Genomic DNA, 12,798 nt, shown 5'->3' with positions numbered 1-12,798 from the left:
ATGGAAATGCTGCCTAGCGTAGGAGTGCTATGGTCTCTTGCCCCTGCTGCTGGAGGAGTATCCCTGGTCCATACAAGTGGGTGAAGGAACAAGCCTTCCTTTTTTTGCCTTGTTGATTTTGTTTTTCATTTTGGATCACACCCAACAATTCTTAGGGCCTAGTGCCAGCTCAGTGCTAGAGATGGTCACTCCTGGCAGTGCTGGAGAGACCATAGGGTGCCAGGATCAAACTTGGATTTCTCACATGCAAAGCATGTGCTCCAGTCTTTAGTCAGCTCTCCAGTCCAATATTTTCTTTTTAAGTGTGTCTGTATACTTTGCCTGAGATCAAACCCTGCCTTTCCCCCCAAATCCACGTCAGTGAGGGCTGTCTCCATTCTCTGTAAGGATTCATCCAGATGGAAGTGAAATATCCAGAGTGGAGGACTAAGAGGTCAATGTCTTTCTTTATCCCAGGACCAAAGCCCTTGTCCTAGAGCTCCTGGCAGCTGTGTGTTTGGTGCGGGGAGGTCATGAAATCATTCTTGCTGCCTTCGACAATTTCAAAGAGGTCAGTCGTTCATGTGTGTGTGGGGGGGTCACACCCAGTCAGGGGTTACTCCTGGCTCTGATCAGAAATCATTGCTGGCAGGCTTGGGGACCATATAGGATAATGAGGATTGAACTTGGGTCCATTCCGGGTTGGCTGCATGCAAGGCAAACACCCTACTGCTGTGCTATCACTCTGGCCCTAGCATTTAAAATCCTGAAGATTATATATTTTTTTCTTTTCTTTATTTAAATTTTGTGTGGTGGTTGGGCCACACCTGGCAGCTCAGAATTTGTTCCTGGTAGGCTCAGAGGACCATAAGGGATGCCGAGAATTGAACCAGGGTCCATCCCGGATGAGCCGCATGCAAGGCAAATGCCCTACTGCTGTGCTATCTCTTCAGCCCCTATTTAAATAATTTTTTATTGAAAGAAATTTAGAGAGAGAGAGGGGAAAGAGAATATGTTTTTTGTTTTTTTTTGTTTTGTTTTTTTGAAAGAGAATATGTTAAAGAGATAACAGGGCTTTCCCAAGTGGGAAGTGGCTTTTTTTTGGTTTTGTTTTGTTTTTGTTTTTGTTTTATGGGTCACACCCTGTGACACTCAGGAGTTACTCCTGGCTATACACTCAGAAATATCTCCTGGCTCGGAGGACCATATGGGACGGGATGAAACCAAGGTCCATCCTGGATCGCTCGCATGCAAGGCAAACACCCTACCTCTGTGCTATTGCTCTGGCAATTTTTTTGGGGGGGCGGGTCACACCCAGCAGCACTCAGGGGTTACTCCTGGCTCTTTGCTCAGAAATTGCTCCTGGCAGGCTTGAGGGACCATATAGGATGCCAGGATTCGAAACACCGACCTTCTGCATGCAAGTCGAATGCCTTACCTCCTTGCTATCTCTCCAGCCCACTCAGAAATTGCCCCTGGCAGGCATGAGGGACTTTATGGGAACCACCGTCCTTCTGCATGGAAGGCAGACGCCTTACCTTCAGACTATCTCTCCGGCCCCAGAAGTAGCTTTTTAAAATAAAAAACTGTGCCAGGATTGAACCCAGGGCCTCACACATGCAAGGCAATGTTCACTTGCCTTGGGAAACATTGAACAACTACTGATCAAATTCCTGACCCCAATTTTGTTTTTTTTTGTTTTACTTTTTTTTTTTTTTTTTTGGTTTTTGGGCCACACCTGGTGGTGCTCAGGGGTTACTCCTGACTACCTGCTCAGAAATAGCTCTTGGCAGGCACAGGGGACCATATGGGATGCCGGGATTCGAACTAACCACCTTAGGTCCTAGATCGGCTGCTTGCAAGGCAAATGCCACTGTGCTATCTCTCTGGCCCCCCCAATTTTGTTTTTAACGAAAAGTAGAAATTTCTATCTTATTGATTCTTATGCCAGGAAGGCTCCTGGTTTACCACCTGGGAGTACCTGGGTATTCAGTGGCTCTCACCTGACCTTTCCTGTGTCCCAGCTGGAGATCTTGATCATTGCTGGCCACCAATGGCAGGCATTCCCATGGCCTGAGGTTGTGACCATTGCTGGATGCACAGCAAAGGGGTTTGGAGAAGGGGGTGGGGGGTGGTGTCTCCCTGGTTATTGGCTGTGACTGGAGAGGAGCAAGCTCTTGGAATTTCCCCAGCTTCTGAGCCTGACTGTGAAGCCCCTACACCTGGTTGAAGTGATGATTCCTAGATATACAGCCACAGCTGCTGGTCCCACCTCTTCCTCCTCCTTGGATCTCTTCCCTAGCAGCCATTGTTCCAGCCAGGAAATGGCTCTTCCTCCATGAAGCCAGCTCAGAGGAGTCTTTGCACCCCTTTCCCAGCACAGGAACATTCCTACAGCCTGGCCCCTATCCTGTGTCCTCTCAAGGACCTTAGTCTCCTGCTTTAACCATGACCTATCAGCCTTCCTCATTATTCCCTTCTCCCTTCAATAACATAGCCACAGGGTGCATGTGTACACACATACACACACACACACACACACACACACACACACACACACACACACCATTGGATAGAAGTGTGAGTAATATTGGTCTGAATCAGTTTCTTTGCCATGATGTTCCACAGGGTGCATGTGTACACACATACATACACACACACACACACACACACACACACCCATTGGATAGAAGTGTGATTAAGGTCACACACACACACACACCATTGCATAGAAGTGTGATTAATATTGGTCTGAATCAGTTTCTTTGCCATGATGTTCCTGCACCCATTGGATAGAAGTGTGATGTAAGGTCTCTCTCTCTCTCTCTCTCTCTCTCTCTCTCTCTCTCTCTCTCTCTCTCTCTCTCTCACACACACACACACACACACACACCATTGCATAGAAGTGTGATTAATATTGGTCTGAATCAGTTTCTTTGCCATGATGTTCCTGCGAGCCTGGAGTAGACCTTTTCACAGAAAGTCTGCTTGTTTAGGTCTGCAAGGAGCTACACCGCTTTGAGAAGCTGATGGAGTATTTCCGGAATGAGGACAGCAACATCGACTTCATGGTGAGTTGCTGTGCCTAGGTCAGGAAGATCCACAGCAAGAATCAGGCTACCAGTGCAGTTTGAGTCTGTAGAAAATATAGGATAATTCCCGGGTTTCGGCACCAAAGACAAACAAACAAACGAAAAGAAAACATAGGATAATTCTTCCTACTTGGATTCTTATTCATTCTTCCACCTCAGAAAGTTTTTAGGAAGTTGTATGTCTCAAGTCCTATATTTCCTCCCTCAGATTTGTGACCTTACTGCCTTCTGATTTGTAGCCTTCCTGAGCTGGTTTTCTTTTTTTATATTTTTGATTTTGGGGCCACCCTGAGGTGTTCAGGGCTTACTCCTGGCTCTGTGCTCAGGGGTCAATTCCTGAAGGGGCTCAATGGAACATAATGATGGCGGGGATCGAATTTGATTCAGGCAAGGGCATTACCCCTGTGCTTTTCTTTTCTCAGTTTTTTTCCTCTAACTTCTCTTTCCTTCAGTTTGAAGTATTATAAGATGTCTCAGATGCTTGCTGAAATACCTCTTCAGAGAGCTTTTTTCATTCACATGACTTTCCTATGTAATTGTCTTTATACACCAAATATTAAGCTTGGCCGTTTTTAAGTTAAAATACTCAGATCGGAGCCAGAGTGATAGCACAGCGGTAGGGCATTTGCCTTGCACGCAGCCAATCCAGGACGGACCCCGGTTCAATCCCCGGTATCCCCCGATGGTCCCCCAAGCCTGCCAGGAGTGATTTCTGAGTGCAAAGCCAGAAGTAAACCCTAAGTACCACTGGGTTTAGCCCCCTCAAAAAATAAATAAATAAATAAATAAGTAAAATATTCAGATTGCCCCCAGAAAGATTTGACTTTTTTGTTCGTTCCTGATGATGACAGGTCTAATACCACCTCCCTTCCTGTCTTTGTCTCTCCTCGCCCTTCCGCCCTTTGCCCTGCCTTTCTCCAGGTGGCCTGCATGCAATTTATCAACATTGTGGTGCACTCAGTGGAGGATATGAATTTCCGGGTCCACCTGCAGTATGAGTTTACAAAGTTAGGGCTGGAGGAGTTCTTGCAGGTGAGCTGGGCTTGCATCCTCAAAGGAACAACTTTGGGGCAGACCTGTTCCATTGTACAAAAGAGTTCTTTTCCAAGAGTCTTAGTTGTGTTTGACAGTGGAACTGGCCTGGGATTCAAGGTCTCTACAGTCAGGCAGCTGGAGGTGGGTGCAGGGGACAGACTGGCAGCCACAGTAGAAACTTTAAGTTTCACATTCCGAAAGGTGGTCATGGAGGGTGATGAAAAGGCATTCTCAGGAAGCTTGCAGGTCCTGCACCTGCCCCCCATCAACCTTTACTCTCACTGTTCTTTCCCAGAAGTCACGGCACACGGAAAGTGAGAAGCTGCAAGTGCAGATTCAGGCCTACCTGGACAATGTGTTTGATGTTGGGGGTTTGTTGGAGGATGCTGAGACCAAGAATGTGGCCCTGGAGAAGGTGGAGGAGCTGGAGGAGCACGTTTCTCATGTACATAATTCTGTTTTACTTCCAGAACCACTGTTGGGGACATCTGAGTTTTAGGAATCTTGAGCTGATCTGCTGCCTTCAGATTGAGCCCGGGGAAGGCTTCTTGGGGCTTCCTATTGGGCTCTTAAGAACCTGCATGGCTGAGGGCTGCCCACAGATGGACACTAATCCTGGTCTCCAACATGGGCTGGGAAACAGCTTCATGAGTGGCATTTGCCTTGGTTTTGACTTCTGTGCTCTCAGACGTAGGTCCATGGGAGCATCACAGGAAAGCCATGTGACATGTCACTAAGGGAGCCCCTGGTGGTCTAGTCAGGCGCCCATCTCACTGGGGTTTGGGCTGTGCTGAGTGCCCAGACTTGAAGGCTAGTCCTGAACTTCCTTTTCCTATAGCTTACAGAGAAGCTTCTGGATCTAGAGAACGAGAATATGATGCGAGTAGCAGAACTAGAGAAGCAGCTGCTGCAGCGGGAGAAGGAACTGGAGAACATCAAGGTGCATTGGTCTAAGAAGGATGGTCCTGGCGGGTCCTAGGGGCCAGAGTCCAGGGAACTTATTTTTCTTCTTGAAATGTACCCTTAAAAAGTGCTCTGTGGGGGTGGGGGGGCGGTGAGGTGGTGCTAGAGGTAAGGTGTCTGCCTTGCAAGCGCTAGCCAAGGAAGGACCGCAGTTTGATCCCCCGGCATCCCATATGGTCCCCCCAAGCCAGGGGCAATTTCTGAGCACTTAGCCAGGAGTAACCCCTGAGCATCAATGGGTGTGGCCCCCCCCCAAAAAAAAAAGTGCTCTGTGGGGGCCGGAGAGGCGCAAGCGGTAGGCCGTTTGCCTTGTATGTGGCTAACCTAAGACAGACCGAGGTTCTATCCCCCGGCGTCCCATATGGTTCCCCAAGCCAGGAGCAATTTCTGAGCGCATAGCCAGGAGTAATGCATGAGCATCACCGGGTGTGGCCCCAAAACAAAAAAAAGTACTCTGAGGATCTGTTGATGATTTCACCTCATGTTTTAGCTGTAGAGGAAAGGTGAAACCAGAGTGAACTACATACATGCAGTAGAGGTGGGACAGATGTGGGAGCAATCCAGACCTCTTCTTCATGGCCTTCCCTCGACTGTACCCCTAAGTGTTCCCCATTCCCACAGAATGAATCTGCTTGGAGTTTTCAGTGCTCTGGGCTGTTTCTTGAGTAATTCACAGGATATAACTTATGGGGAGCAAAAGGCTGCCTCATATTTTAGTGTTTTCTCTGTCCCCTCATCTAACCACGTGAGTTCTAAAATTATATCCCAACCTACACTTTTTCCCCAGAGGAATATAGCACCATTGGTTGACAAAGCACAGTGTTTGTCTACCTAATTGGCTAATGGTCTAGGGCCACAGAGATTGTTACAACAGGTTCTTTTTTAAGGGGGTCTTCCCAAATGAAGTGAGAGCAGCAGAGTTGGTGGTGATAGAGACCAGTTGATTTGGAAGGGGATACTTAGGGTCATCAGTGGGGCACTTTTCACTACTCACTAAGGCATACAGAGTCTTTTGGGTTTGAGGGGATTTCATTATTTGTTTTAGGCAGTGCTCAGAGCTTCTGACTCAGAGATCACTCATAGCAGAACTTGGGTAGACTGGGGGTTGAACCCAGGTCTGCCTCTTGCAAAGACCGTACCTTTCTGCTATACTCTATCTTTGGCCCTGGCAGATTTATTCTTTTACCCATATGTTATTTCTTTCTTTTTTTTTTTTTTTTTGGTTTTTGGGCCACACCCGTTTGACGCTCAGGGGTTACTCCTGGCTATGTGCTCAGAAATCGCCCCTGGCTTGGGGGGACCATATGGGACGCCGGGGGATCGAACCGCGGTCCTTCGCTTGCAAGGCAGACACCTTACCTCCAGCGCCACCTACCCGGCCCCCATATGTTATTTCTTTTGTTTCCAGCTCCCCTAGGTTTCTGCCACTCTCTGAGTACCTTCCTGAAACTTAATTGAGAGACATTTGAGTTGTTCTCACTCCTGAAGGGCCCTCCTGCCCACTTCTTCCACCAATCTTTCCTTAATATCTGTCTCATAGGAGACTTATGAGAACACGAGCCACCAGGTACACACCCTTCGGCGGCTCATTAAGGAGAAAGAGGAAGCCTTTCAGCGCCACTGCCACCTGGAACCCAATGCTCAGGGTCTGGAGTCAGCAGGTAGTGAGATCCTGACTCGGGTGGGCCCTGCGGAGCTGAGTGAAGGCCTGTCACCATCCGAACTGGACCTCCTGACTCCAGCTTCACCTCCTGAGGAGGTTCTACCTCTGCCTCCACCACCAGCACCTCCACTGCCCCCTCCACCACCCCCATTACCGGGTAAGTGGAACCCTGGAAGTTGGAGGGGCACCAGACAAAAATCCCAGTCAGCAACCAGAAAAGCTGGGAATATGGCCAGAAGGGAGCAGTCTAAGGGAGGGCTCCTAGGGAAGGGCTCTCTAGTACAAATTCCTCTGGAAAAAGCCCAGGGGAGAGCTTAGGTCAGAGAAGGAGAGTGAGAGCAGCCAAGCTGGTAGCAATGGGACCAGTTGACTGGTGGTAGTACAGCTAGGAAAGGCGGGGCGAGAATGGATGGGGGTGATATGGCAGTGGGGCACTACTTCTGGCTGTTACTGTGGCAGACTAACGGACCCGAAAGATAGCACAGTGGTAGGGTGTTCGGCATGCATGCGGCCGACCCAGGATGGACCTGGGTTTGATCCCCAGCATCCCCTATGGTCTCCCAAGCCTGCTAGGAGTGATTTCTGAACACAGAGTCAGGAGTAACCCCTGAGCACCACCAGGTGTGGCCCCCCAACCAAAAAACAAACAAACAAACAAACCCCTGAGGTAGATTAGCAATTTCTGCTCTTGTAAAAGCTTCCTGCCAGTTCTTTTTTTGAGAGTATTTTTAGGATGGGTGAGTTGACCCAGGTAACGCCTTTGAGAGGTCTTTGGACATTTTTTCTTCCTCTAGACAAGTGTCCTCCAGCCCCACCTCTTCCTGGTGCTCCACCCTCTGTGGTATTGACAGTAGGCCTGTCAGGTGAGTGCTGCAGATTTCTGGGCAGGGCTAGTAAGTAATGGAGGTGTGTGTCTTTGGTCAGTGCCTCACTGGTACTCTTCAAACTAGCCATTCGCATCAAGAAACCTATCAAGACCAAGTTCCGGCTGCCTGTCTTCAACTGGACAGCACTAAAACCCAACCAGATCAGTGGCACTGTCTTCAGCGAACTTGATGATGAAAAGATCTTGGAGGTAGCAGGGCTTGGGGGTCCAGAGATATGGGTTTGGGGGCATTGTAGTTATCCTTTTAGTCAGATATCCTGACCTTGGGAAAGTCCTTAATCACTCTCCATGAATCTGAACCTGGGCTGAGCCCACACAGCCTGGGTTCCTTTGGTAATGTGAGGCCACAGTAGTTTTCTTTGCCATTTCTACCAGGACCTGGACCTGGATAAGTTTGAGGAACTATTCAAGACAAAAGCCCAGGGCCCTGCACTTGACCTCATCTGCTCCAAGAACAAGACAGCTCAAAAGGCTGCCAGCAAGGTTACCTTGTTAGAAGCCAATCGTGCCAAGAACCTGGCAATCACTCTGCGCAAGGCTGGCCGCTCAGCTGAGGAGATCTGCAGGGCCATCCACACGTGAGCAGCCCCTTCCCTTGTTCTGGTCCCCAGCTGTCAATATCCCAGTTCTTCACCTAGGCAGCCTCTGACTTATATCCCTCAGTCATCCACTGGTTTGGCCAGAAAATACTATTGTGTGCTGGGCTATGTGTGAGGAGCTAAGCCAGCACCTTTACTCAGTGACATCATGGTGTGAGTTGGTGGGAAGTAGAGTAGTCCAGTAACTCAGGTTGACTGTCACCAAGATGGCAGAGAAGCAGAATACTTTGTTTTTGTTTTTGTTTGTTTGTTTGTTTGTTTTTGGGCCACACCCAGTGGTGCTCAGGGGTTACTCCTGGCTGTCTGCTCAGAAATAGCTCCTGGCAGGCATGGGGGACCATATGGGACACCGGGATTCGAACCAACCACCTTTGGTCCTGGATCGGCTGCTTGCAAGTCAAACGCCGCTGTGCTATCTCTCCGGGCCCAGATTTTCTTATCTCTTAATGCCCAGAAAGTGAAGTTAAAATATGTATATATTTATGGGGCCGGAGAGATAGCATGGAGGTAAGGCGTTTTGCCTTTCTTTTCTTTTTTTTTTTTTTTTTTTTTTTTTGGTTTTTGGGCCACACCCTGTGACGCTCAGGGGTTACTCCTGGCTATGCGCTCAGAAGTTGCTCCTGGCTTCTTGGGGGACCATATGGGACGCCGGGGGATCGAACCGCGGTCCGTCCTAGGCTAGCGCAGGCAAGGCAGGCACCTTACCTCCAGTGCCACCGCCCGGCCCCAAAGCAGAATACTTTGGAGAACAAAGCGACTACCTAGCTTGAGGTTTATGATCAGGGAAAGGTTCCCAGAAGTGATAGCTTACCTTTGACTCACAGGGTCAGCTTGGCCTGGAGCAAGCAGCATATGAGACTGACAGTTGCCTTAGGAGTCACGGGGGTGGGGGTGGGGGGGAAGACCTGGCAGGGCACAGAAGTCTGTCAGGCTTCTCCAGAGCCTCTCTCAGGTGTTAAGACTTCTGAGAGCAGCAAAACATGGAATGTTCCTCTTGAATTGTCACTAAAAGATAAGGCAGTGGGTTCTCGCTCTGTCACTCACCACTTCCACCCTCAAGTCCTTCCAGAAGTTGGGGATAACAGGGATGGCTGGTAATGTGGGCACATTCAAGACCTAAAGTGGAAGTGCACACTGGTGAAGGGATTGGTGTTGGAACATTGTACACCTGAAACTCAATCATGATAACTTTGTAATTCAATTAAAAAGACCTAAAAAAAGTTTCTTCATCTTAATGCAGGTTTGACCTACAGACGCTCCCTGTGGACTTCGTGGAGTGCCTGATGCGCTTCCTACCTACAGAGGCTGAGGTGAAGCTACTGCGGCAGTATGAGCGGGAACGGCAGCCCCTGGAGGAATTGGCAGCTGAGGACCGGTTCATGCTGCTCTTCAGCAAGGTGGAGCGGCTGACCCAGAGAATGGCAGGCATGGCCTTCCTGGGCAACTTCCAGGATAACCTGCAGATGCTCACACCGGTATGACCCCCAACCAAATTATAGGCTTATATTATCGGCTGTGGTAGCTGCCCCTCAGGCTATTGCTCATCTGTCCTGCCCAACCTTTCTGAAAGTCAGTAATTTGATCTCTTGGCCTGGGTTTATCAGCTTTTCTTCTTGCTTTCTAGCAACTTAATGCCATCATTGCAGCCTCTGCCTCTGTCAAGTCCTCACAGAAGCTGAAACAGATGCTGGAGGTGAGGAGAGTTTGTACTTGGGCGTGCAGTAGGAGCCCACAGCTGTTGAGATAAGAAGGAGCCTTGGTTTCACCTCCACACTGCATCTTTTGCACAGATCATACTTGCACTGGGAAACTACATGAACAGCAGCAAGCGAGGAGCTGTGTATGGCTTTAAGCTCCAGAGCCTGGACCTGGTGAGATGGTGGGGCAACTAGGGACCAGTTAGGCTGAGGGGCAAAAGTGATAGAACCTAGAGTCCTTTCCTCTACCCCCATCCCATGCCATACCCAGGTGATCAGAGCTTACTCTGGGCTCTGTACTTAGGGATCACTATTGGTGGGCTCACAGGACCATATGAAGTGCCAGAGATTGAACCCAGGTTGGCAGGATGCAAGGCAAACATCTTAGGCACTGTATTATTACTCCAGTCCTAGAACCAGGGTCTTGGGATTGGGGGGTTGGGGCCATACTCAGCAGTGTTCAGGGGTTATTCCTGGCTCTGTGCTAAGAAATTGCTCCTGGCAGGCTCAGGGGACTATATGGGATGCGGGGGATTGAACCCGGGTTCATCCTAAGTCAGCTGCATGCAAGGCAGAAGCCCTACCACTATGCTATCACTCTAGTCCCTAGAACCAGGGTCTTGAGCCTCATAATCACTCCTGTCCCACTCTCCCAGCTGCTGGACACCAAGTCCACTGACAGGAAGATGACCTTGCTACACTTCATCGCTTTGACAGTGAAGGAGAAGTACCCAGAGTTGGCAAACTTTTGGCATGAGCTGCACTTTGTGGAGAAGGCGGCGGCAGGTGAGGGAAGCTTGCTCTTGCGTCAAGCCCAGGACAATCCCAGGAAGCTGTGCCGAGAGGGAGCACATGCAGTCCTTTGTTTCTGCTATGTTGTCTTCTTTCTAACCACTTCAAAGCTTTCCGCTGGGCTATGAGTAGGGGCCACCTAGAGGAGCTTTCCTGCAGGCACCAGACCTACCCACCAGGCTAAGTGCGTGGGAACCAGCAGAAGAATGCAGCAGTGGCTCTTGACCCTCAGCTCCTTAGTTAGCCCTAAGTCATTTCTCCATGGTGTACAGGAAGTGCTTAGAAAACACACACGGGGCAGGAGCAATAGCACAGTGGTAGGGCGTTTGCCTTGCACACAACTGATCCAGGAATGGAAGGTGGTTCAAATTCCGGCATCCCATATGGTACCCCCAGACAGGAGCAATTTCTGAGTTCATAGCTAGGAGTAACCCCTGAGCATCACAGGGTGAGGCCCAAAAATTAAAAATTAAAAAAAACCAAAACACACAATGCCCCCTACCCCCTAGAATGCACACATACACACAATGACCCCCAACCCCTAGAATACCCCTATCTCAAGGCATAAGTTAGTAAGGTAGGGGCCAGAGAGTTCTGTAGCCTGAACTTCAGTTTTTCTTTTTTTTTTTTTTTTTTTTTTTTTGGTTTTTGGGCCACACCCGTTTGACGCTCAGGGGTTACTCCTGGCTATGTGCTCAGAAATCGCCCCTGGCTTGGGGGGACCATATGGGACGCCGGGGGATCGAACCGAGGTCCGTTCTTGGCTAGCGCTTGTAAGGCAGACACCTTACCTCTAGCGCCACCTTCCCGGCCCCTGAACTTCAGTTTTTCATATGGAAGGCCTGCACTTGAGCCCCAGTATCACATAGGGGCCCCATGTGACCCACAAGCACCTACCCAGGAGTAGTCCCTGAGCATCTCCAGGTGTGGCCCAAAATTAAACAAATGAAAAAAGGTAGTAAGGTAGTTGTTATTTTTCCCCCACTCATGGAATCTGGGGCAGGCCTGAGGCAGCGTGTTTTGAAGACTAGTTCTCTGTCTTGTCTTCTGCTACCTTGCTATTTAGAGGCATGTACTCACAGTTCTGTTTCTTTGTCTCTGAGAGAGTCCAACTAGCTTGATGTGCTTCTCTGCACAAAGGAATCTGGGGCATGAAGAGCCAAGGATACCCATACAGAGGGAGGGCCAGAATCCCTGCACCCTGGGGTGGGCATTATTAGGCCCACGTGGGCCTCAGCCATGGCTCTGGTGACCACAGTGTCTCTGGAGAACGTGCTGCTGGATGTTAAGGAGCTGGGCCGGGGCATGGAGCTGATTCGGCGTGAATGCAGCATACACGACCATAGCATCCTTCGGAACTTCCTTAGCACCAATGAAGGCAAGCTGGACAAGCTGCAGCGTGATGCCAAGACAGCCGAGGCAAGCACAGGAGGGTAGTGGGGGAAGAGGGGAGGGCCAGGATACTGTGTCCCCCTATGTGGTTATATTCCTGTACTCGAATCAGAAACTTTTTCCATGTGACTGGCTTCTGGTATTGAGGTAGGGATCTTGGGGTTTGCCTAGCCATTGGAGATCAGCCCATCAGGATGATCCATTTGTTCACCCCTCTCCAGGAGGCCTACAATGCAGTTGTTCGCTACTTTGGTGAGAGTCCCAAGACCACACCTCCTTCTGTGTTCTTCCCAGTCTTTGTTCGGTTCGTTCGATCTTACAAGGTAAGCAGAAAAGAAGCTTTATTTTTTGTTTTGTTTTGTTTTGTTTTGTTTTGTTTTGTTTTGGGGCCATACCTGGCGGTGCTCAGGGGTTACTCCTGGCTATCTGCTCAGAAATAGCTCCTGGCAGGCACGGCGGACCATATGGGACACCAGGATTCGAACCAGCCGCCTTAGGTCCTGCATCGGGCTGTGCTATCTCTCCGGGGGCCCCCCCCTTTTTTTAGGGGGGGGGGAAGAAGCTTTAAAAAGATGCCTTTAGCCAAGAGAAAACTAGTTTTGGGAGAGAAGTCTGGGCTTTTCCATCTCCTGTGAGTCCTAGGAGGCTGTGACAGAAGCTGGCCTCAGGCCTCTTAGCTATGAACTGGTGGGCAGGGTAG

The 12,798-nt window shown here is 49.6% G+C and overlaps 1 protein-coding gene across 2 annotated transcripts in view; it reads left to right on the top strand.

Annotated features, from left to right (window-relative positions):
• The window catches only part of FMNL3 (formin like 3), a 72,590-nt gene that overhangs the window by 57,511 nt on the left and 2,281 nt on the right, over positions 1-12,798 (top strand). For both annotated transcript variants that reach the window (XM_049783645.1, XM_049783644.1), the window contains exons 9-23: positions 457-550; positions 2,976-3,050; positions 3,993-4,103; positions 4,402-4,551; positions 4,945-5,046; positions 6,610-6,889; positions 7,527-7,595; positions 7,683-7,807; positions 7,994-8,196; positions 9,458-9,692; positions 9,842-9,910; positions 10,008-10,088; positions 10,571-10,700; positions 11,965-12,125; positions 12,320-12,421. In XM_049783645.1, coding sequence (XP_049639602.1) covers positions 457-550; positions 2,976-3,050; positions 3,993-4,103; positions 4,402-4,551; positions 4,945-5,046; positions 6,610-6,889; positions 7,527-7,595; positions 7,683-7,807; positions 7,994-8,196; positions 9,458-9,692; positions 9,842-9,910; positions 10,008-10,088; positions 10,571-10,700; positions 11,965-12,125; positions 12,320-12,421 — 1,987 coding nt within the window. The remainder of the gene's footprint in view (positions 1-456; positions 551-2,975; positions 3,051-3,992; positions 4,104-4,401; positions 4,552-4,944; positions 5,047-6,609; positions 6,890-7,526; positions 7,596-7,682; positions 7,808-7,993; positions 8,197-9,457; positions 9,693-9,841; positions 9,911-10,007; positions 10,089-10,570; positions 10,701-11,964; positions 12,126-12,319; positions 12,422-12,798) is intronic.

The sequence above is a fragment of the Suncus etruscus genome, chromosome 11 (assembly GCF_024139225.1).
Source record: "Suncus etruscus isolate mSunEtr1 chromosome 11, mSunEtr1.pri.cur, whole genome shotgun sequence".
NCBI classification, from domain to species: domain Eukaryota; kingdom Metazoa; phylum Chordata; class Mammalia; order Eulipotyphla; family Soricidae; genus Suncus; species Suncus etruscus.
The sequence above is the reverse complement of the archived record's forward strand: the minus strand, read 5'-3'. Positions and strand labels throughout refer to the sequence as shown.